This window comes from Microtus oregoni, unplaced genomic scaffold, assembly GCF_018167655.1.
Source record: "Microtus oregoni isolate MIOR12 unplaced genomic scaffold, Mior012 000005F_ref0000423, whole genome shotgun sequence".
In the NCBI taxonomy this organism is placed as follows: Eukaryota; Metazoa; Chordata; class Mammalia; order Rodentia; family Cricetidae; genus Microtus; species Microtus oregoni.
The window spans coordinates 6,556,470-6,580,786 of record NW_024543064.1 but is presented as its reverse complement, the minus strand read 5'-3'; the positions used below and the strand labels follow the sequence as shown (position 1 = coordinate 6,580,786).

The following is a 24,317-nucleotide window of genomic DNA, read 5'->3' as shown; positions in this document are numbered from 1 at the left end:
CTCTTGGCAAAGTTCTTTCCCCATTTAGAAGCAACTTGAGGGGCTGGGAGGTAGCTCAGCAGTTAAGAGCACTTGCTCTTCTTGCGGAAGAGCCAGATTTGGTTCCTAGCACCCACAGGGTGGCTCCTAACCTTCTGGAACCTAGTTCCAGGGGATCTGTCTCCCTCTTCTGACCTGAGCAGGCACCAAGCACACACGTGGTACACACACATACATGAAGGCAAAACATTCACACACATAAAATGAAATAAATCTTTTAGAACATTTTGGAGACAGAAGCAAGGGCAGGATGGCCAGGGAAGGCTCCATCGGCCACTGATCATGGAATTGGGGTGGGAGGAGAGACAATAAGAGGGGCAATCTGAAAACTGTGAAGATCCACACACTCCCCAGCCAGAAGCATCTAGGGTGCTGTGTCCCCAAGAGTGCCCACTGCCCTCCTTCCACCCCTAGAGACTGCTAACTGTGGCATTGCTGGTTCCTGACACTCAGGACAGGTCTTCAGGGAACACAAAGGACAGGACTATAGAACGGCCTCCGGGAGTAGCTCGAAGTGGCCTTGGGGCAATGGCCGTGGTTTCTGTGCTGCAGGTAGGTTGCGTTTGTTGGGAGAAGGACGGTTTAGAATGAAGAGGGCGAGACAGAAGTGCGGCTCCATCCAGGGGACACAGGGTCCCGCGCAGCTGCGCTCCTCTCTTCCCAGGCTCAGCTTGGCCTCCGCCGCGAGCCCTTGGGACTGAGGATGAGCGTTGGTTACGCAGAACTGCGACTGCGCAGGAACTAGATACCCGCTGGATATTCTCTCAGGGTCTGAACACAGGCCTGTCCGTGCCCTGTTGGGGAAGTCAAGGCAGGGATTGAACCCTCAGCTTTCAGATCCCTTCTTACCGCAAAACGGACAGAGAAAAGCGAAATAAGTGGGGGGGGGGGGGGGGGGCTAAGGCTAAGAAGCCGGTCTCAGGCCTCTGCATGTCCCAGATGGCAAACTTGACCTTTCTTTTAGTTCCTATACCCCCACTTCTTACTCCCCAAGTAAGTGACACCGCCAACCATCCTCAATTTTCGTGCATTTTTTTTTGGCGGGGGAGGGGTGTCTTTTTCAAACTCTGTGATATACACGGAAAGCTCTGGTCCTGCCACGCCTTAGTTGGAGACCCTTGTGTTGGAGTTGTGTGGGAAGAAAACAGTGAAGTTTTGCTGAAGGGAGATATCCCCCCCACTCCGTCGCCACCTGAGAGGATCTACATTCCTGGACTCATAGTGGGCACCGAATAAACTGCTGAAGGGGAAGGAGATTGGACTTGAGCCTCAGCAATAGATCAAAGAACATGTCTGACAAGGACGAAAATCTGCGGGCCTGGTGGGACTTTGCTCTGGGTTTTGGCCACTTGGCCTGCTCAGCGCCCTGGCAACCGCACACGTGTTGAGCGCAGGAGCGGGCAGTGGTCAGGCTGTGGGCAGACTGCTGGGCCCAGACCCGCCTGTGGAGACTTACCCTGCCCTGCTTTCCCCATAGTGATGAGCGCACCTCTCTGGGCCACTCAGGGTTCCTTAAAAAGACAAAATAAAAATTTCTCCTCAAAAAGTGTTCCTTGGGGCCAGGACATAGCCCAGCATTAGAGTTCTTGCGTTCAGCTTGGTCTCCAGCACCAATAATAATAGTAATATTAAGATGATAATAATAATAGTTTGGGCATGGTTCCTTGGGCAATCACTGACTCTCCACTAGGGACACTCGACTGTAGACCTCGTCCTGGGGACCACTCTGCTAAGTCTCTACGGCCCCATCTGTCGCCCATTAGCTAACGTTAAGTATACTGGGCTGGTGACAGCTGCTTGGGTCCTTGTGCTCCAGACAGAAATAACCTCTCTAGTCACTCTGGGAGAACATGACTGGTGGAAACCTGAGCGGTGAAAACACACTGAGGGCTGTTTCCTCCGGGTCCCAGGCTCAGCCCGCAGTTTCAGGAGACAGACACCCTGGTTTAGCCAAACTCTAGAGGTTTTACTCAAAAAGCAGAAGTGAAAGGAAGGGCCAGTTTCTCGGTGCCCGAAAGGGTTATTCTGATTTAGACTGGCAATAAAAATGCAATTGGCTGGGAGTTGGCATGACCAAAGTGCATTCTAAATGTCTTCCCTCCGCACACGGCACAGCTGGCACTTTGAGGAGCTGAGCTGCAGGCTGCCCTTGCGGAGCAACGATGGAGAAAGAAGAGCAAGAGAAGAAGGAAGGGGTGAGTGTGTGGCTGCCGGCAGCCAGAGCTGTGGGCCTGCCCAGCTGTCCTTGAGACTCCCCGGGGCTCTGGTGTTGCAGGTCCAGCCTTCAGCGGGATGGTCTCTCTCTGGAAGAGGACGCTCGCTCAGAAGCCCGACCAACAGCTGGGCTTTTTTATAGTAGGAGGCGTGATTGGTGTTAATAGACAGATGCCTGTTAGGAATCATGCCCCTGGAACAGCTGTTGAGAAAGCACCAGGAATTGGGCTGCCGGGGAGGGGGGAGGTGGGGAGTGGACTTCAACTTGCAGAGTGCTTGCCTAGGATGCGTGAAGTCTGAGGTCTAACCAGGTGTGGCGGCACACGCTTATGTCTTCGCAGTCAGGAGGTAGAAGTAGGAAGACAAGGAGTTTGAGGTTAACCTCAGCTACAAAGGGAATTCAAAGCCAGCTTAGGATAGAGACCCTGTCACAAAATAGGGTTTTGGGTTTTTTTTGGTTTTTGTTTGTTTGTTTTGTTTTGTTTTGTTTTTCTGTTCCAAACGCACAGTACAGCTGGAGGTTAGGTGTAGATTTCTTTGACTGAAGAAAATCCACTGTGCCAAGAAGGTGACATGAATCAGAGAATACTTTCAAGGAATTTGCATTTTAATCCTTCCAGGAGCATTTGCTCCTAAGTGGGTGAGAAACATGCATTTGTGCCAAATAGTGTTTATTGAGGTCCTTAAGACATACAGTCAGGAAGCCTGGCCTGCAGCATAGAAAGTGGGAGTGGGCTTGGGAGGGAGAAGTGTCTGTTATTGAGGCCAGCTCCTTCCCATCTGAGCTGTGGCTAAGACTTTGGCAAGATATTTAATTGTAGTAATTTAGTTATTGAGATAGTTAGTACAACCGAGGCTGGCCTCAAACTCCTGGTCCCCCTGCCTCTACCTCTTAAGGGCTAGGAATGTAGGTGCGTGTCATCTCACCTCGCTTAACTCTTTCAGTGTCTTCTCGCCTATCAAATGCCCTGATAGTCACCCCCTCTCCTGGGTGCCAGAACAGATAATGCATGGGAAGTGTCTGGCCAGGAGGAAAGGCCCCTCTTGATATTACTGCTCGGTTTATCCTATGGAGCCAGTGACCTCACTATTGACACTGGGCACCAGGTATCTCTGTCTAGAGCTATGGGGGACCATCGGGGCCTCTGACTCACTTTATTTCAGGTATGATAAACAAATGTCCTCTAGGGGGCAGAATCAACCCCTCCGCGCACCTAGGGACCTCACTTGGATTATCTTGTTTTGTTGTTGTTGTTTATTTGTTGATTTCCCAGTGCTGGGGACTTAACCCAGAGACTCACACATGCTAGGCAAGTGCTCTCCCACTGAACTACACCCCCAGTCATTTTCTCACTTTCAATTTAAAATAGGGGCTCTCTAAATTGCCCAAACTGGCCTTGAATTTGCCTCCCAGACGGCTGAGATTCCAGGCCTGTGCTGCCACCACGCAAACTTCACTGGAATTGTCAGGGCTGAGAAAGGGTTTGACAAATGCCATCACCTGTAGTTGATAGGAAGGCACCTGAGGCTAAGAACTTGAAATGTTCAGGGTCACAGAGACGCTGTGCCCACTGCTCAAGGAGAAAGGAAAAGAATGGGGGTGTCCGCATGTGGTGCACTCTGCAGATGTACGCTCGGTGGAGGGAGACAGCTCAGAGAGCCCCTACCACGGGGCATGGGTTGACCTCAACTGCCCGCACCCCATTGTCCAGGCCTAAAGCCAGGCATGGAGCCTGGGGATTAGGAGAAACCAGGGAGGCAGAGGCTGCACGATCTTCTGGGAAGATGCCAGGCAGCAGTTGGGCCCAGCTGTCCCTCGGGAGCTGTGCAGCTCAGGCCTCAAAACTACTTCAGAACTGTTGAGTACAATTTCCTCTTTTCCCTACAAAGCAGCACTTTGGACAATGAAGACGTGTTCTGTGATGTGTCTCTGACACGGCTGCGTTTCTGTCCTCCCCAGGTCCTCCCTGTTGTCTTGTTATTAACTCACTAATAAGCTCACCCACATGAGGCAATTACTATATATAGATCAGCTGGGTCGTGGGGCGGGGGCTTTTTGCCTTCCCTCTACTCTTGAATCGCACCCAACAGGGCCAACCCCAATGAAGGTTATTTTACTGAAGCCTCGAGATGTTTCCCCAGTAATTTGGTAAGAGTGGGGTGCGGAGGAGGGCTCCGCGAGTGCCCTGTCACTGAGCCACGTCCTAGTCCCAAATTCTTTTTCCTCCCTTACCTTGAAAGGAGGAAAAGAGAGAAAGAGAAAGTTGAGGTGAGACTGTAACTCGCGTTACACAGGATTCAACCACGTAAAGATACGCAGTTAATCGCTCTCAAAAGACGGAGGAGTCCCACTGCTTTGCAGCCTGGATGCTAAGTGGCAGAGGCAAGAATAGAAAGACACAAGCTGCATTATCAGACTCGGGCGCTAACCCCAAGAGCCGTTGCCAGGGGCCTGGGGAAGAGGTACCGGGCAGGCGATGCCGCTCAAGAGTACAAAGTTTCTGTTGGGATGCGGGAGCCCTGGAGCTGCAGGCCGGGCCTGTGGTTGCAGGGAGTGTCGCGGTGATGGGCAGCACGCTGACCGTGTTGATTGGAGCTAGTCCTCCTTGGTTGCTTGAGATTCACTGAGTACATTTTACACGCCTTCACCACACACAGACACAAAGATAACGACGTGAGGTGGCGAGCGTACTGATAAGCTAAACGGTGCTAATCGTTTCACAAAGCGTGCGCAAACACCATGGTACACACTGTAAAGCAGCAGGCCAGACCTACCTGCTGCTTGGAAGTGAGGGGGGGGGGGGGATGCACAAGGAACACAAATTCCGTGGAAGACCGGGCTGCAGAGAGAATTCAAGTCAGCTCAGTCAGCCTAGACAACTTAATGAAACCCTCCCTCCATCTAAAAAAAAAATATTAAAAGGTAAAGGGGGGGGTTAATTTGTAAATCTTTCCCCCACTACTATTTTTGATCAAGAATAAAAGCCTCTTTCATTGTTAGTTGGTGCTCAGTCTTTTTGGCCCTATAGTTCCAGGAGGGGAAGGAGAAAGGACCCAGCTTGGGGGCAAAAACTGGTCAGTTTTGTTATTGGAGGTGGGATGTAGCCTCATGAGCCATACTCCTCATCAGAGGATCAAAAAGCTGCTGAAGAGATAGCTCAGCATTAAGAGTGCTTGCTGCCCTTCCAAAGGACACAAGTTCAATTCCCAGCACCCACACTGGGCAGCTCACAGCTGTCAGTAAGTCCAGTTCCAGCAGCTCTGACCTCTGGCCTCTTGGAGCGCCTGTATTCACGTGCACATAATTAAACCAATCTAATTTTTAATTTTTTTTTTTTAGACAGGGCTTCTCTGTGTAGCCCTGGCTGTCCTGGAACTCACTTTGTAGACTGACCTCAAACTCACAGAGACCTGCCTGCCTCCGCCTCCCGAGTGCTGGGACTAGAGGTGTGCTCTGGCACCGCCCAGCTGTAAATCTAGTTTTTAAACACTGCAGGTCAGCAGTGAAAGAATGCTCATGGGGCTGATTCAGTAACTTGTTCTGTTGGTTAGTGGCATCCACTGTTAGGCAGGGACTATTGGGGACCCCCCTCTGCTGTGAGGGCCCCCAGCCCGTGCAGCTCTCTTCTTGGAGATTGAGAGAAATCTCTGGAGCTGGAGAGATGCATGAAAGCCTAGAACTCTTCTAAGAGCTACTCCATCATCAGGACCTGTTCTTGACAGCTCGCGGATTAAGTGTGGTGGCGCACGCCTTTAATCCCAACACTGCAGAGGGAGAGGCAGACAGATCTCTGTGAGTTCAAGGCCAGCCTGGTCCACATAGTAGAGAGACTCTGTCTGAGAGAGGGAGAAAGAGAGAGAGAGAGAGCAAGCTAGCCAGCCAGGCACGTAGCTCACACCTCACACATCTACAATGCTAGAATCCAGGGAGACTAAGGCAAGATGATCAAAAATTCAAGGCCTGGGCAACTTAACAAGACCTGCCTCAAAACACAACAACAAAAACAAAAAACAAACCTAAATGATGGTGGAAAGCTTGATTAGCATGTACAAGAACCAGTCAATGTCTAATACACCTATCAATCTACTCGTTCACCCAGCCATCCAGACATCTACCCATCCATCCACCCATCCACCCATCTATCACCCAGTGCCCATCCATTCATCCATTCACCCATCCACCAAGCCGTCCATCCACCCATCCATCCACCCATCGACCCACCCACCCATCCATCCATCCATCCATCCACCCACCCATCCATCCACCCACCCATCCATCCACCCATCCATCCATCCACCCACCCACCCATCCATCCACCCATCCATCCATCCACCCACCCACCCACCCATCCATCCACCCATCGACCCACCCACCCATCCATCCATCCACCCACCCACCCACCCATCCACCCACCCATCGACCCACCCACCCAACTAGCAACTAATTGTAGCATGAAAAATAAAAGCCCAAAGACAGATATCGGGAGTAAAGCTAACCATGCAGGAGCCGGGTGGGACGAAAAGCAGGCCTGCCCGCAGCTCCTTCTACACATGCTAGAAGTACAGCAGACCTCCCATGTCTGCTCCCTGACATCCTCCCTGCCTCTCACAGAAATTGACCCTGGTGCTGGCCCTTGCAACATTGATAGCTGCCTTCGGTTCATCTTTCCAATATGGGTACAACGTGTCTGTTGTCAACTCACCATCAGAGGTAGGTAAGCCACTGTAGTAAGTGAGTCACAGCTGCGGACAGAGGGAGGGGCTTAGAGATGCATGTGGTCCCCAGAGAGCAAACACAGCCTACCCCTTAAGGAGCCTTGGCCGTCAGGACCCAGGCCAAGCCAGTGACCAAGTCCTCAGACCTCAGGTTCTCATGAAGATACCTTCTGGGATGGCAGTGTGTGGAGTCACCTGGAGGGCAGTGGCCACACCATTTGGATGACCGCAGCCATTCCAGGTGTGAGAAATACTGCAGGGGTTGGTCTGTCAGAGTTCTTCCCATGGATGTTCCAACCCACGCACTAGCCAGGCAGCTCTGGCCCTGTCTCCATCTGGCTAAACACCTCCATTAATTCTTTCTGCAAAAAGAATTCATCTGGTTCTATGCTCTCTGCCCCCAGTTCATGCAACAATTTTACAACAACACCCACAACGAAAGAACCGGGGATTTCTTTGATTCCTTCACCCTGACGCTTCTGTGGTCCGTGACAGTGTCCATGTTCCCCTTTGGGGGCTTCATAGGCTCTCTCCTGGTTGGACCCTTGGTAGATAAATTGGGCAGGTAAGAGATGAGTAGGTTGTCTTGGGCTACGTGTGTATGCCTGTGAACATGTGTGTGTGCATGTGTGCATACATGTATGTGTTATGGTGTATGTACTTACTGGTGTTGGTGTGTGCATGTAAGCATAGTTGTGCAAGTGCAAACATGTATGTGTGCTTGAGGAAGCTAGCAGTAAATGTTGACTGTCTTTCCTCTATTGAGTTCCCCTTTTAGAAAAAATATTGGTTTTGTTTTTTTTTTTTTATGTGTGTGAGTGTTCTGCCTGCATGTATGTATGTGCACTGCTTGTGTGCCTGGTGCCTGATAAAGCCAGAAGAGGGTGCTGGATCCCCTGGAACTGGAGTTAAGGACTGCTGTGTGAGCTGCCATGGGAGTGTTAGGAAGGGAACCCCAGGTCCTCTGTGTAAATTGAAGTTTCTGTCCCATCCGGTCCTGTAGCTGCTCAGTTTCAAAGAAACACACAGAGGCTTATATTAATTATAAACCATTTGGCCTATTAGCTCAGTCTTATTATAACTAGCTCTTACAACTTAAATTAATCCATAATTCTTTTTTTGCTTTTTTATTGATTTTTATTGCTCCCCTCCCTGCCTCCCCCCTCCCCCCTAATCCATAATTCTTATCTATGTTTAGTCATGTGATTTGGTATCTTTTATCAGTGAGACATTCTCATCTTGCTTCCTCTGTGTCTGGCTGATAACTGCCTCTCTACCCTTCCTCTTCCCAGAATTCTCCTAGTCTGGTCACCCCACTCATACTTCCTGCCTGGCTACTGACCAAACAGTGTTTTATTAAACCAATATGAGTGACAAATCTTTACAGGGTACAGAGCCTTATCCCACAGCACCTCTGCAAGAGCAGCAAGAATTCTTAACCACTAGGCTATCTATTCATCCTCTTCCCCATCTTTTTTTAAAAGATAGGATCTCACTATGTAGCCCAGGCTGACCTCAAACTCACAGACATCCCCCTGTGGCTACTCCCCAAGTGCTGGGATTACAGGCTTTCTTCTACAACAGCCCCACCTTTGTTCACCTCCCTGAATCTCGAGGCTGCCGGATTCGGTTTAGCTGGCTGCTCAGCGTATGTCAGAACTCTGCCAGTTTTCCTGCCTCCTCTTCCCTGTGGCCCCTGCCCCCATCCCTTCTACCTCCATTGCTGGGGCCACAGCTACGTGCCACTGTCCCTAGCTTTTTGAATGTGTTCTGGAGATCAGAATGCAGGTCTCCACGTTTGTCCAGCAGGCCCTTCACTGGCTGGGCCACTCACTGTGTAGTCAAGGGTGATCTTGAGCTCCTGATCCATGGGACTACAGTCATGTGCCAGCATGCCCCATCAGGGCAGATAGATTTTTATTACCCCAAACTTATAGATATTTATCATCAGCTTTTCCCTTTTGAATATTATCTTTTATTGTTAGATAATCCATTTCATCAGTCACATTCCATTGACTTTTCTTCATATCTTTTTATTTAAAAAATTAACTTTCCATTTTACATACCAACCCAAGTTCCCCCTTCCTACCCTTCTCTTGCCCCCCACCTCCCTCTTCCCATCCTTCATCCACTCCTCAGAGTAGAGGTAAGGCCTTCCTTGGGGAGTTAGCAAGGTGTAGGATACCAACTTGAGGCAGGACCAAGCCCTTCCCACATATATCAAGGCTGAGCAAAGTATCCCACCATAAGGGATGGGCTCCAAAAAGCCAGTTCATGTCCCTGGGATCGGTCCTGGTGTTTTTAAACACGGGCCTAAAACTGAAGGCCTTGTCATGAGAGGAAGGTAGTGACCAGGATAGCAAATCTTATCTTCTTTGGGGGTTATTCAAATAACTAATGTTTGGGAACCCAGACAAGAGACTTTGGTCCCGGCGATGGCTGGGGACACCCCCAGGAATGAGCATTGTGTGCCAGAGAAGAAACAAGTCAGGTCCTTTGACTCACTTAAACCAAAAACTACTTCCTCATTGAGAAGCCACCTAGATTTTTATACTCCTAGAATATTCCAGTTTTACTTTTTTGTCTTTTATCTTATTGAATTACTATTTGTGAAGGATACAAAATCTGTGTCTAGATTCGTTTTTTATTGTTTGTTTGTTTAATTTTTGTTCTTCATTTTATTTTATGTGTCTGGGTATTTTCCCTGAATGTGAATCTGATGCCCAAGGGGACCAGAAGAGGGTATCAGTTCCTCTGGAACTGGAGGTACAGACAGTTGTGAGCCACCATGTCGGTGCTGGGAATTGAACTCGGGTCCTCTGCAAGAGCAGAACGGTCTTAACTATGGCACCATCTCTCCAGTCCGCATGTTCTGTTTTTGGTGTTTTGGTTGTTATGCTGGAACTCAATCAGGGCCTCAGCACAGGCTCGGCAGCTACTCTCCCGCCCGAGCCACACCCCCAAGACTCGCTTGTTTTTGAGACAATCTCCACAATGTGCCACCAGGTTTGGTCTGAACCACTGGGCTCCGGGGATCCACGACTGCAGCCCACTGACGTCATAGCAGACTGATTTTACTGTATCTTAGGACAAGTCTGTTCCCCTCTGTTCCCGTCACCGATGCCCTCTGTCCTCGGCTCCCACAGCAGGATTGTTCTGTTAGTCTCAGGTCCCAGGAAGCTCACTGCCGTCACCAGGGGCCACTGCTCTGAGCAGACACTGAGTGTGTGTTGACTGCGTGAATTCACGAGGAGGATGTGAATGAATGAGTCCTCACGCTGACCTGCCTTCTTTCACACTCACTACAGAAAGGGGGCCCTGCTCTTCAACAATATATTCTCCATCATCCCAGCCATCCTAATGGGTTGCAGCAAAGTTGCCAAAACCTATGAGCTTATCATTGCTTCCAGACTTCTGGTTGGAATATGTGCAGGTAAGGAGCCCTGACCCGCAGTGCCGTTCAGCACGGGGGAGGTGGAGCCAGCTCCCAGGAATTTGTTGCAGTCTGGGGCTTCCGGAACACAGAGACTGAAATGGACCCTACACAGGCACCTGAGTCTGTGCCTCGTCCTCATGAGTGGGCACTGGGCATACCCTCACTGTAATGCTTCCTGCAAGGAACGCTGTCTTTGGCTTGTTTTTCCAAGGCAAGGATTGAACCCAGGGCCGTGAGAGCTAGATGAGCACTCTATCCCTGAGCCACAATTCCCAGCCAAAGAAAGCTTTCTCTGTAAGAAAAAACTACAAAGCCTGAGTTTAGAATGGTCCTTCCAGTCTCGTCCCTTTATCAGAATCTCAGCATCGGCTATGACAATGGTCAGACGGAGGGTAGTACTGGTCAGAGGGTAGTGTCTGTTGGAGGGTAGTGTCAGCCAGAGGGTAGTGTCTGTCAGAGGGTAGTGTCAGTCAGAGGGTAGTGTCTGTCAGAGGGTAGTGTCAGTCAGAGGGTAGTGTCAGTCGGAGGGTAGTGTCTGTCGGAGGGTAGTGTCAGTCGGAGGGTAGTGTCAGTCGGAGGGTAGTGTCGGCCAGAGGGTAGTGTCTGTCGGAGGGTAGTGTCAGTCAGAGGGTAGTGTCAGTCGGAGGGTAGTGTCAGTCGGAGGTTAGTGTCTGTCGGAGGGTAGTGTCAGTCAGAGGGTAGTGTCAGCCGGAGGGTAGTGTCTGTCGGAGAATAGTGTCGGCCGGAGGGTAGTGTCAGTCAGAGGGTAGTGTCGGCCAGAGGGTAGTGTTGGGTGAGGGTAGTGTTGGGCGAGGGTAGTGCCGTCTACTTAGTGAGCAGCTCCTTTATTTGAGAATAGACCGTCCTACATCACGAGAACAGAAAGGGCTAATGAAATTTTGTTTCAGTCGTTGCTCATCTGTGCATCTGTGGGAGAACCAAGTTGAACAATAGATTTCTGTTGTTTTTTTTTTTAACTATAGTTAAATATAGTTTTAAAAAGTTGTGGAACTTGGGCTGGGCAATGGTGGTGCATGCCTTTAAACCCAGCACTCAGGAGGCAGGGACAGGACAGTCAGGCTTAGACATAGAAACCCTCTTGGAGGGTGTGGGGGCGGTGTTTGAAACTGGCTTATGGCTGCCTGGGATCTGCTACATTGGTTCCAGAAAGTTCTTCCCTAACTGTCTAGAAATGGAGACACTTTTAGAACATTTGAAAGCCACACTTGCCAGTTTCCCCAACCGTCAGCCTTTCCCAGTGCCCAGTCAGGAGTGGCTTTGCCAATTCTCAGGGTCCTTCAGAAGCAGGGTGGGCACCCCCTGAACTCCGCCCTCAGCCATCTCCTTCCAGAGGGTCTCAGAGTAAACTTTCCTTCCCGATGTGGGGTAGGGATGGCTGACCTAGGAAAATCCCTGCAGCTCCTCAGCAGGCAGAGAAGGCCACAGGCTGGTGAGGCAGAGGTGGTGCACCTTTGATTCAAGAGCTTGGGAGGCGGAGACAGATGGATCTCTGTGAATTTGAGACCAGCCTGATGTACAAAACTTAGCTCAGGCTAGCCAGAGTGAAGAACGGCCAGACAGTGGGGGGGGGGGGGGAGAAATAGCCACATTAGGAGAAAACTAGCCATGGGGCAAACTTCACTCAGCACTGAGTTCTTGCTCCTCATCCCCCCAACCCCTATCCCTGAGAGTACCCGGGGAAGCCATCCCTGCCATCATGGCCTCACCTGACTTGGCTCTGCCTTTGGTTTTCCCTGCAGAAACTTCTAGACGTTGTCAGCTGTAAGCTAGTGCAGTCTCTTTCCCATTGATCATAAGCATCCAGGATGGGTTTCCAAAAATAATAAGAAAATATTAAAAACGCTAATCAATAAATCACAGCTAAAAATTCAAACCTAGGACTGGTAAAGATGGCTCACCAAGTGGAGGCAACTGGGCACCAAGCCTGACCACCTGAGTTCTATCCCAGGAACTCGTGTGATGGAAGCCTAGCTCCCCAAAAGCACACACACACACACACACACACACACACACAAATGTAATTTAAAAATGTTAACCTAAGCTGGACCTGGTGGCATGTACCTATGATTTCAGTCACCTAATAGGCAAATGTAAGAGGATTTCAGGTTTAAGATCTGCTTGGAAAAAAAAAAAAAAGATCTGCTTGGGCTACAGAATAAGGTCTCAATTAGCTCACACATACCCTGTCTCAAAACGAAACAAAATATAAAAGATCACAGGGAATACAGCTCAGTGGTAGAACACTTGCCTGGCAAGATCAAGGGCCTGGCTTCATTCACAGCACACACACAAATAAATTCCAGCCTGTGGAGATGGGATCTCCTCACTATACTCTAACACTTGACATGCTGAGGCAGGAGGATTACCAGTTTGAGGTAGCCTGGACTGTGTATGTGTAGCAAGACCTCAATTGTTTTCTTTCATTTGTTCATATTTGCTTTTGAGACAAGGTCTCCTCTGTAGCCCACGATGACTTCAAACTTTCAGCAATCCTCCTGCACCAAGCTCGGAAGTACTGGGATTATTAGGCGTGTACCAGCACACAAGTTTTGTAAGAAGAAAGGCTTGCTCCACATGCTCACACTTCCCTTTAATGTCTTAACAGCAGACAGTGGATTTTCTTTTTGTTTTCATGAGACACATGATATTTATACAGGAAATAAGTCAGCAAAAGTACAAACCCGACCACCATCCCTAGGACCAAGAAACATCTTATGATTTCCTCTGGGGAGTTCTGGAAGGGCATGGTGCATGGGCAGCACACACGGCAATGGCCAGAGGCCTTGCGACCAGTGCAATGGGTAACAGAGATGTGTGCGGTTGGCCCATGGGAGGAAGGAGCCCAGTGGCCGTGGGATGGGGCCACAGTCAGAAGGCCTCTTGTAATCCGCTGCCTAATCACAGGCCCAGCTGGATTTTCAAGTCCGCCCCTGTTCAGTTAGTGGTGACAGTAGATGGCTGCAGTTTCCAGGAAACCCCACACTGTGTTCCAAGATGTAAAAGGGTAAAGAACACCTCGAGACAGTAGGAAAAGTAGTTACAACCTCAGAGACACCCTAGGAAGGTTCTCAGCTCACACTTGGACCCAGTGGTACGGTACTGCTCTGTTTGGGCTCCGCTTCTCGCTCACACCTGGACGTCAGTCAGGTGATCAGGCGTCCTGCCCCTTGGACCACCCGCACCAAGCACATAGCTCACTGAGAATGAAGTACACAGCCCTGCTGTGGGTGAGGAGCAAAGGTAGCTGAGCCTTGGTTCCGGAGGCTCACGGATCAAGGGTTCGTTGTTGATCAACCCCTTGACAAGAAGACCGAATGAAGGCTTTCCCTGGCCAGAAGGAATGAACACAGACATTGCAAACCCCCAGCTCCAACTCTAGGGTCTTCCCAGCTCGGTCTGGAGAGTCTGCCCCAATAGAGCTAGCCATGGGCTATCCCTGTCTTTTTAGAGCTGGGTGCCTGAGGCAGAAGGAGCTCTAGTTTGAGGTTAGCATGGGCTACACAGCAAGACCCCTTCCCCCCAGAATACACAAAGTAGAGATTGCTTCCCACCTTGTAAGTGTCCTTAATGGAGACACACCTGCCCGACTTCAGTTTGTTTTCACTTTGTTGCTTTTATTTTTTATTTATTTATTTATTTATTTTGGTTTTTCGAGACAGGGTTTCTCTGTAGCTTTGGAGCCTGTCCTGGAACTCCCTTTGTAGACCAGGCTGGCCTCGAACTCACAGAGATCCTCCTGCCTCTGCCTCCCAAGTGCTGGGATTAAAGGCGTACGCCACCACCGCCCAGCGTTGCTTTTATTTTTTACATTTATTTATTGAGTGTGTATTATGTGGATGTGAGGGGCACGCGTATACCACTCCAAGTCTGTGGAGGTCAAAAAATATCTTGGAGGGGTCATTTCTCCCTTTCCACCATATGGTACCCAGGAAGCAAATTCAGGTTGTTAGATTTTGCATCAAGTGTCTTTACCCAATGAATCATCTTGTTGGCCCTCCTTTGGCTTTTGTGACAGGGTTTGCTACATGGTCCTGGCTGACCTGGAACTTGCTATATGGACCAGACTGGCTTAGAACTTGCAGTAATTCTCCTGCTCAAGTGCTGAAGTAGAGGTGTACACCGCAGTTTTGGGCAAATTTATAAACCTACTTACTTTCCAAGGCCTTGTGCAGACCAGTAGGCGCTCTACCACTGAACTATACTCCCCTCATTCCAGCCAGTCTTTTTTGTTTAATATTCATTTTTATTTTATGTGCATTGGTGTTTTGCCTGCATGTGTGTCTGTGTGAAGGTGTCATGTCAGATCTTGAAGTTACAGACAGTTGTTAGCTGTTGTGTGGGTGCTGGGAATTGAACCCAGGTCCTCTGGACAGTCAATCAGTGCTCTTAACCACTGAGCCATCTCTCCAATCCCCCACCTATGCTTTTAATATTTAGTTTATTATTGAGTGGAGGGGCTAGGGGCTGGCTCTGTGTACATGAGTGCAGGTGCCTGCAGAGGCCAGAAGAGGGCATCAGATCCAATGGAGCTGGAGCTACAGGCTGCGAGCTGCCTGGTGAGGGTGCTGGGAACAGAACTCGGGTTCTCCGCAAGAGCAACCAGTTCTCTTTACTGCCAAGCCACCATTTTTTAATTTCTCAGGGAGATTATATATATATATATAATTTATTTATTTTGCTCTGCACATGGCTTTTTGAGACAAGGTCTTTCATTGAACCAGGCTGGCTGGCCTGCAAGTTCCGCGATCTGCCTGCCTCCCTAGCCCCCTGCACTGGGATTACCAGTATAGATCCCCATATCCAGCTTTATGTGGGAATTGAACTCAGGTCGTCATTCTTGCACAGCAAGTACCAGCCGAGTTCTCCCCCATTTTAAGGGAGGGCTAGGCTAGAGAGCATGCTTGGTAAGGTAGGACGGGTCCTTAAAGACTAAATCTGTCTCCCCGACTCTTTCCTGGTTAAATTCTTATCTCAATTCTCCTTCAGGTGTATCTTCCAATGTGGTTCCTATGTACTTAGGGGAACTGGCCCCTAAAAACCTGCGAGGGGCTCTTGGGGTGGTGCCCCAGCTCTTCATCACCGTTGGCATCCTTGTGGCCCAGCTGTTTGGCTTTCGGGATCTCTTAGCCAATGAGGAAGGTGAGAACAGAGCCCTGCCCCCGCCCTCTGCTCCTCCACCCCAAAACTACTGACTTTGCTGACTTCCCTGCTCTGTCCAGGAAGACAGTGCTTGGTGCCACGCTCTGTCCATAGCCTGCCATGCACTTTGTGGGCCCTGAACAAGCATGTGGCGACACATTCCTTTTAGGAGACAGCAAGGTGTCTTGACTGAACAGGAAGGGCCTATGTCCCTTGAACTACTAAGTGACTGTCCACATGCTCAGAAGCACACAATAACTTATAAATGACCTCATTACCTCCTCTTTCTCTGCCTTGAGTCTTGAGCCACTTTTTTTGTTTTTGAGGCACGGTCTCATGTAACCCAGGCTGTCCTCGAACTCATTGTAGTCAAAGACGACCTGGAACTCCTCATCTCCTCGTCTCCACAAGTACTGAGATTACGGGTGTGCAAAACCACAGCTGTTTTATGCAGTGCTGAAGACCAAATCCAGAGATCTCTACCAACAGAGCCCAGCCCAACTCCATCTCCTCTCCTCTCCTCTCCTCTCCTCTCCTCTCTTCTCTTCTCTTCTCCTCTCTTCTCCTCTCTTCCCTTTCCTCCTCTCCCCTCCTTTCTCTCCTCTTACTGTCTCTTCTCTTCCTATCTCTTCTCTTCTTCCCTTTCCTTCTTGTCTTTTTTTCTGATTCTTGGGCTTCTAAGAGGGAGACCAGTCTCACTGATCACACCAGTCAGAACGTGGTGTTTGCTTGCGATGGCCCCAGACACCATGTCTCCTGCAGTAGCTCATTTGTTCCTCCCAGTAGCCCATGAGATCATGGACTTTAAATGCGCCCACTTTACAGATACAGACCCGAGACTCAGTGGATTGGAAACTTGTCCAATGTCCTGGGCCTGGCTCTGGGTTGCACTGCCACCCCCTCCTATCTTTCCATCAGTCCTGTGTGTGTCCAGAACACCCCTGTCAAGGGGCCACATTCTCCCTAGGAGCTGAGATCCCAGATGAATGGACTCAGGTGGAGTCTCAGATCACCACAGCCAGCAGGACTCAAAGCCAGGAGCCAACGTCTGCACTGCACAGCATTGACAGAAGGGCGGGGACAGTCCTATCCAAGGAGGGAACATTCTAGACCTGGGCAGAGACACCAAAGGTGTCAAAATCCATTTTACTCTTAGGGGACTTCAAAAGGGTGGCATCCTAGCCCTCCGCCCTTCTCTGTGACCCTACTGTAGTGCAAGGCTGGGTCTTGACCATCCCCACTTTATCGTCCTCCGTCTGATCCCTGGCATAGAGCAGCTGCTTTGCTCAAACAGGGATGGCGAGCAGGCGTGAAGTCAGAGGAGGTGCAGGAAGAGGCACCCCAGTATCAAGGCTGCACAGTCGGATCTGGATTACTGTCTGGGGATCTTTGGTGACTCCTTACAGAGAGCTGCAGCGTAGGGCCTGGGAGGAAGGGCCCAGAGGCTGGTGACTATGGCTCGCACGGGAGACAGGACAGCAGCACTTGCTGCAGACAGGGCAGGGGGATAGGCACAGGGTCCCAGGATCATCTGGGGCCTGGTTCTGATCAAGGGGCAGTGGAGGGATGGTGGGAGGAGATGTTCCAGCCTAGAAAATGATGAGGCTGAAGCTGAATTTACCGTTGGATGGAATTCGTAGTCTAGAAGCTAGAAGCCAATTTCCTGGCTAGGAGCAATGGATTTGGGATGGGGCGAAGGTTCAGAGTTTCCCACGTGTCTTGAGGAAGATTGCAGCTAAATGAGGGTGCCTCGGACCTGTTTCTCTTCTATGGAATCAACTACTAAGAACCCAGGGAAGTTAGAGCTAATGGTACATGTCTGTAATCCCAGAACTCAGAAGGTAGAGGAAGGAGGCCCAGGAATTTAAAATCAGCTTGAGATACAGAGTAAGCCTGAAGCCAGCCTGAGTTACATTCTATTTTCTTAAAAAAAAATTCAGTAGTTAGAGGCACTTGTTGCAAAATCAATGACCAGAGGACCCACATGGTAGAGGAAGAGAAACAAGTTCAGCCTTAGCCTCTAACCTCACCACTGTCTAGGCCGGAGCCTCTCCTCCCGCCATCCCTCTCTGCGCCTTGTAACACATCTTAAACATACAACTCCAGTTCCAGGGCTCTCATGGCCTCTTCTGGTTTCTACAGGCACCAGGCGCACACATGGTGCACAGACAGACATACATGTAGGCAAAACACCTATGTGCTTAGAACGAAATAAGAATAAGTGATTGAAAAAGCAAGCAAACAATTCTGTCCCCCGCTTGAGTATGCTGTTGTTTCTCTCTTGAGTATGTGTGTTGTGACACCATGTGGCTGCCAGAAACTGTACCAGGCTTTTTGTTTCAGGCCACCAGCCAGCTCCCAAATCACGACACAGAGACTTCTTAGTTATGAATGTTCAGCCTGGCTTAGGCTCTTTTCTGGCTAGCTCTTTTAACTTAAATTAACCTGTTTCTCTTTATCTACCTTGCAGGCAGCGTTTGCCTCGGGGCTTTTTACCTTTCTTACTTCTGTATGCCTTACTTTTCACTGCTTCTCATGTCTGGGGGGCATCTCCCTCCTTCTCTCCCTTCCTCTCTTGTTCCTCTCTCTTTCCACTCCTCCTGTTTACTCTCTCTGCCTGCCAGCCCGGCCTATCCTTCTGCCTGGCTATTGGCCGTTCAGCTCTTTATTAGACCAGTCAGGTGCCTCAGGCAAGGTGAAACACATGCATCCCATCCTTACATAATTAGACACACATCCTTACATTCCTAAAGATATGCAGCAGAAACAAACGTAAAGCGTCTTTGTCCAGAATAATATTCCACAACAAGAAACTGAATCCAGATCTCTGCAAGAGCAGCAAGTTCCCTTAACCACTGAGCCATCCTGTGACCCCTTTATTTAGTTATTTTTATTATGAACATATCATGTATGATTCCCAGTAAACATAAAGGAGAAAGAAACCAGACACCGTGACCATTCTGCAGGTCAAGAGAGAGCTATCAGACCCATCAATCACATCTCCCTTCCCAGAAGCGGGGTGTGGGGAACGGGCTGACATACACCCTTCTTTTCTTTCTTTGCGTCTAGGCTCCTCTCCTTTGGAGACAGTAGGGTTGATTTATCTGCTTCTGAACTTGATGTAAGGGCATTGAACGTTAAGTTTTTCTGCTCCATGTCACACTGCATAGCTGTTTCCGGGTCACCGCTGTTTCTGTTGCAATGCTGAAGAACATTCTAGAAACACAGAATGCTGCTGTGTCCATTCTATGAGGACTATAATGGGTATCTGCACTGTTGCTGGTTTTGTGTCTGAGTTTATCGGGGCTGCTTTGGCCACCCCAGTTGAGGCGTCCTTGTGTCCCCTGCACAAGCCTCTCTGGACATACACCTGGGGTGGATTCACAGTGTTAGCCTAGGTCCGCTCTGGCCAGCTGGTCCCTGAAGGACAATGCATACCCTCAGGGTGATGGTATGGACTGCCTGGTACCGTGTAAGGGGCCGAGGCAGAGGGCACAGGCCCCAGGCTTCTGTGACAGGAGACCTTTGCTTGCAGGCTGGCCGATCCTCCTGGGGCTGACTGGGGTGCCTGCAGCCTTGCAGCTCATTCTCCTGCCCTTCTTCCCCGAGAGCCCCCGCTACCTGCTGATTCAGAAGCAAGACGAATCAGCTGCTGAGAAAGGTGAGGGCTGCTGTGGTTTCCTCTTGACCCCTGATCCCCAGGCTCCTCAGCCCTGAGCTCACGCCCTGTCCGTCTCTCCCTCAGCCCTGCAGAGGCTTCGAGGTTGGGAAGACGTGCAGTGGGAAATAGAGGAGATTCGGAAAGAGGACGAGGCCGAGAAGGCAGCAGGCTTCATCTCTGTGTGGAAGTTGTTCAAGATGCGGTCCCTGCGCTGGCAGCTCATCTCCATCATTGCCCTCATGGCCGGGCAGCAGCTGTCAGGAGTGAACGCGGTACGGTACCGGTGGGCATCCCGCAGGCATAGGGGCAGCAGCAGGCAGTGTGTGACCAGGTGCTGAAAACGAGCCTTGCCTATGGCTCTGAGGGGTTGGGGTGCGGTGGGTCACTGGCCACCCTCCACCAAACCCGTGGTTGCCTTCCAGATCTACTACTATGCTGACGAGATCTACCTCGGCGCAGGTGTGAAAAGCAGCGACGTCCAGTTTGTGACAGCCGGGACAGGGGCAGTCAATGTGTTCATGACCATTGTCACGGTGAGTGTCCGTGAGTCTGCAGTCCCATCAGCCTCCGGGGTGGGGGGAGCGATATCTGGGGACTGAAGAAGGTCCCAGCCTTGGAGAGAGCTGGGGCCTGAGGTATGCAACGTGCCCCTTGGGCTCTGAGGCCTCAGCCTCAAAGTTCTGGCATGAGGCTGTGCCTGACTCCCATGGGGAGCAGCCGTGGATTCCTAGAAGCAGAGGCCCAAACCCAACTCCAGACGCTCCCACTGTGTTCCGTGACTCTGACCTCTTAGGGCTGGGGCTGCGGAGCACAGCAGAAATGGGGCGGGTCTCTGCACAGGGCGACACAGTGGCCCTGCAAGGGGCTATTGCCCATGACTCACTTCTTAGGTAGTACCGGAGAGAGACTTGTCCTCCTGTTCAGAGGAGCCAGCCAGGCCTCCACAAGGGCAGGGTCTCTCAAGTTTATCCCAATGCCTGGCTCCTTCCTTGCAGAAGGCCTGAGGCTTAGAGCCATGGGACTGAGGCCCTTAAGTTGGGCTCTCATTTACGAGTGGACATCTGGAGCCCTACTGACTCAGCTGGACCACCCAAAGACACATGCTCTGTGCGTGCGTGTACGATTGTGTACATACCAGTGGTTTGGCACACACTCCTCCTGACCCCTCAAAAGTTGATTGAGGGATAGTGAGGTTTCCCACGATGGCAGCCCCAGGCAGGGGTTCTCTGTCCCACAAAAACACTGGGCACTGGCTCAAGCACCTCACTTCCTCCCTCCCACACCTTTAGGTATTTGTGGTAGAGCTTTGGGGACGGCGACTTCTGCTTCTCCTTGGCTTCTCCACCTGCCTCACCGCCTGTATCGTGGTGACGGTCGCACTGGCGCTGCAGGTAAGAAACACTGCAATTCTTACCACTTAAAGAAGCCTCAGAGAAGGCGCTAAAACACACTGGTGTCGCATCAAGAAATGACGAGGGGGCGGGGACTTCCTCTTGGGATGCTTTGAACTAAGAGTGAAACCCAAATTTGAATTCTCCACTTCTCTCCCTGTGTCTTGTACCTGTAATCTCTGTGTGTCTGATGTCTGTCCCTAACATAGCCCTGGCTGTCCTGGAACTCACTATGTAGACCAGGCTGACCTCAAACTCCCAAGTGCTGGGATGAAAGATGTGCACCACCACCACCTGGCTATTTTACAGAAAATTTTATTATTTACTTACCCCAACTGGCCCAGAATAGCATTCAAAGTCACACGTAAATATTATCCACCTATATCCACGTTACTTCCTACACGTGGGATATTTGTTGTTCAAGTGTGCTTGCTGGCTACTTTCAGTAAGTAATTACCAACACACACACACACACACACACACACACACACACACACACACACTGCTCGTATGGACATGCAAGGTCATGGAAAGACAAGGCATGGAAGATTAAAGCTATGCATTTAACATAGGTTGTAAGAGCTGATTGTATAGGAAGTCAAGGTATAGTCAGGTCTGTGAAATGGCTATATTAATGGAAAAATAAGCTTTTACAGGCTGAACACACAGTAGGAGAGCAGTTTAGCCACCAAGGATCTCAAGACCTGTTAGTAACTTAGCTGCAGGGTATGTTCAGAAAAAGACCACCACAGCAGCTACCAGCCATGCTGGTGGCCCCGCTCAGGAACAACACCGTATTGTTCCGCACCTGTGTTCTCACCATAGTAAAGGCACTAGATACCAAAAAATGAACTTACTTTAACAAGTATAGTCTGTCAGATGTCTCGGGACTGTGTGTCCCTCCCTCAGCAGATCCAGCCTCTCTCAGACAACTTCTAAAATCTCATCAAGTGGCATAGCAGAGTCACCGCTGGCTCCTTGCAGACCCAGCAGTACCACCTCTGCTCTGAGGTCCCCAAGGCCCCTGGTTCCAGCAGGTCTCTGCTTTGCCAAGACCTGCTTCTTCTTCTTCTCACTGTCTTCTCACCCCTACAGAACACCGTCACCTGGATGCCTTATGTCAGCATCGTCTGTGTCATCGTCTACGTCATCGGACATGCCGTGGGGCCCAGTACGTATCCCTAAACTGGTTTCATAGTTTCAGTGCCCCACATCCTGGTCCTCCGTGAGCTTCTCTGAGAATCCCCAGGGATGGTGGGTGCATCCCAAGTGGCTTCTCCCTTGCTCCTTTTAGCCCAGAATGGAAGGGGCTGCAATTAGCACAACAGGTTGAAGGCGCTGCCATGTTAGTCTGGCAGAGTGAGTGCCACAGGCAGCCTCTGCCATCCACCACACCCGACATCCAAAGTCCTGTGCCTTAGAGATACGTACTGCCCCCGTGGCCAGGTAACCAGGGTGCCAAAACACTCATGGGCTCGAGGATCCTTTGTGAGTCATTCTGCCTTCAGGGAGTGTGTCTCCTAGCTGTCATCCTCCCTCTTCTCTCCCTCATCCCTCTATCTTCCCTCTCTCAGGTCCCATCCCTGCCCTGTTCATCACCGAGATCTTCCTACAATCCTCCAGGCCAGCTGCCTACATGATCGGGGGCAGCGTCCACTGGCTCTCCAACTTCGCCGTGGGGCTTATCTTCCCATTCATTCAAGTGAGTGGCACCCGAATCCCCAAGCTGCCGGGCCAGAACCTTCCAGCACCTCCTAATGTGTATAACCTCCCCCGCTGGTCCCTCCTCCCCACAGGTGGGTCTCGGTGCCTACAGCTTCATCATCTTCGCGGTAATCTGTCTCCTCACCACCATTTACATCTTCATGGTCATCCCTGAGACCAAGGGCAAGTCATTCATTGAGATCAACCAGATTTTCGCCAAGAAGAACAAGGTGTCGGACGTCCACCCAGACAAGGAGGAACTCCAAGACCTCCCACCTGCCATGGTTCAGTAGCAGCCGAGCCCACAGAGCTGGTCTGCGTGGACCTTTCTCCTGGACTTTGGTTCTGGCTTCTTGTTGTCTGTGACATTGGAAGTGAGATGAGCCGGGCGGGGAATGCCAGCCCCGTCACCAGCCTCCATCTAGTGGGGACATCTGACCTCTCTCTCCTTTTGTGCTTTTCTGATGTCTCTAAGCATAGAGGCCAGTCACAGGCTCTCGTCACCCTCAATGCCGTCCCTCCTCTTTGCTGAGCTGACTGTGGTGGGGGTCCTGTAACATAGCCTTTCTAACAAAAACAGATGTGAGGGTCACATTATACCAGCAAGGTGACCCTTCTGTGGCCCCCATGTGCCTCGGGGGTCACTGGCCTTTGCTCAGGAGTGAAGTCATCCTTTCTCCTGACCCAGCGTTGTCACCGAGCTTGGGAAGAGACCACGGGAAGAGACTCACTGAGCATGAGTTGTTAACTATAAATGATAGTATTAGTGGAACATGGTGTCACCTCCATATAGCCAATAAAACACATCTGATCACTTTTCACCAAGACATACCAATTCTCTGTTGAGCAAAAGAGGGCTGTAGGGGAGACCCCCGCCGCTGAGGGTGGCTGGTCTCTCAAGTGCAGGATCGGGCAAAGAGAGGCTCTTGGACACTCTCTGCTGAAGGGTAAGAGCTGCAAAGCTGTGGGATGTTTTGTATAAAATCGGGGGAGGGGCTCTGCCTGTCCACAGTCACAGGGTGAATGCCAAGGAGGCCTAATGCTGCAGGAAGGGGACATGGGAAGGATGGGCTGCCCCTTACATCAACACATCAGAACTGGAGTCTTGGTGACATGGGTGTGTGTGTGTGTGCGTGTATGCGCACCTGTGTGTGTGTGTGTGTGTGTTACACAAGTATAGAGAGAGCCTTGAGGTGTGGGGAAGGAAGTGCTGAACGGGCTATGGGCTGTTGTGCAGTAGTCAGGATGGCAGGGAACGGCTATGGGAGGCGGAAGCAGTTTTTACAGACATGGAATAGGGATTCTACTGGCATTGAGTCTTGCAACCGGCAAGAGCAGTCTTGACACACAGGAAGTACATGCTCTGATTGAGCCATCCTTGACCTACCACAACATATGAGCAACACAGAAAGACAGATTCCATATATGCTGAAGAGTGGTGACGTCAGAACTAGGAGGTGAGGACTGAGGACTGTTGTGAACTCGGTTCACAGGAACAGTACCTGGAGCCAGGGGAGCCCTGAATCCACTCTCTGGTCCAAACCTTGGTTCTTCCATTTATCATTCACGCAAAATGCCAAATTCCTTAGCCTTTCTGCACTTCAAGTAAAAGCAGAACCGACAGGACATGTCCTGAGTGGCTGCCGCAGGAATTAAATGACTTCATATGTCTGTAGCCTGGAGGCTGCATGCTTGGTACTCTCTGCTATGTTGATGTGCTTGGGAATGAACCTTCGTCTCGAGACAACAGAAACCCACGCTTGGAAGCCACTGGGAGAGAACAATTGCATAAGTGGGTGGCAGACAGTGAGAGTCGTTCGGCTGTGGTCGTGGGGAAAGGACAGGTGGGATCCTGGGGTATGCCATGTGGCAATAGATTCGAGACCTTGCTGTCAGCTCACAGCACTTTAAGACTCGCACAGTTATACCTAGAAATGTCTAGAATTCTGCTTGCGTGGGTGCGTTATATAGCAAGAGGTATGAGGCCTGGACGTAG

The 24,317-nt window shown here is 50.5% G+C and overlaps 1 protein-coding gene across 1 annotated transcript; it reads left to right on the top strand.

Moving 5' to 3' along the window:
• The first annotated feature begins 1,937 nt into the window (after positions 1-1,937).
• Positions 1,938-23,136, top strand: LOC121448421 (solute carrier family 2, facilitated glucose transporter member 5-like). The gene is made up of 12 exons (XM_041652450.1): positions 1,938-2,234; positions 6,866-6,964; positions 7,374-7,534; positions 10,278-10,402; positions 15,413-15,565; positions 19,101-19,226; positions 19,311-19,498; positions 19,649-19,759; positions 20,516-20,617; positions 21,713-21,788; positions 22,192-22,319; positions 22,414-23,136. The coding sequence occupies exons 1-12, from the start codon at positions 2,202-2,204 to the stop codon at positions 22,612-22,614; spliced, it is 1,503 nt and encodes a 500-aa protein (XP_041508384.1). The 5' UTR covers positions 1,938-2,201; the 3' UTR covers positions 22,615-23,136.
• The last annotated feature ends 1,181 nt before the right edge of the window (positions 23,137-24,317 follow it).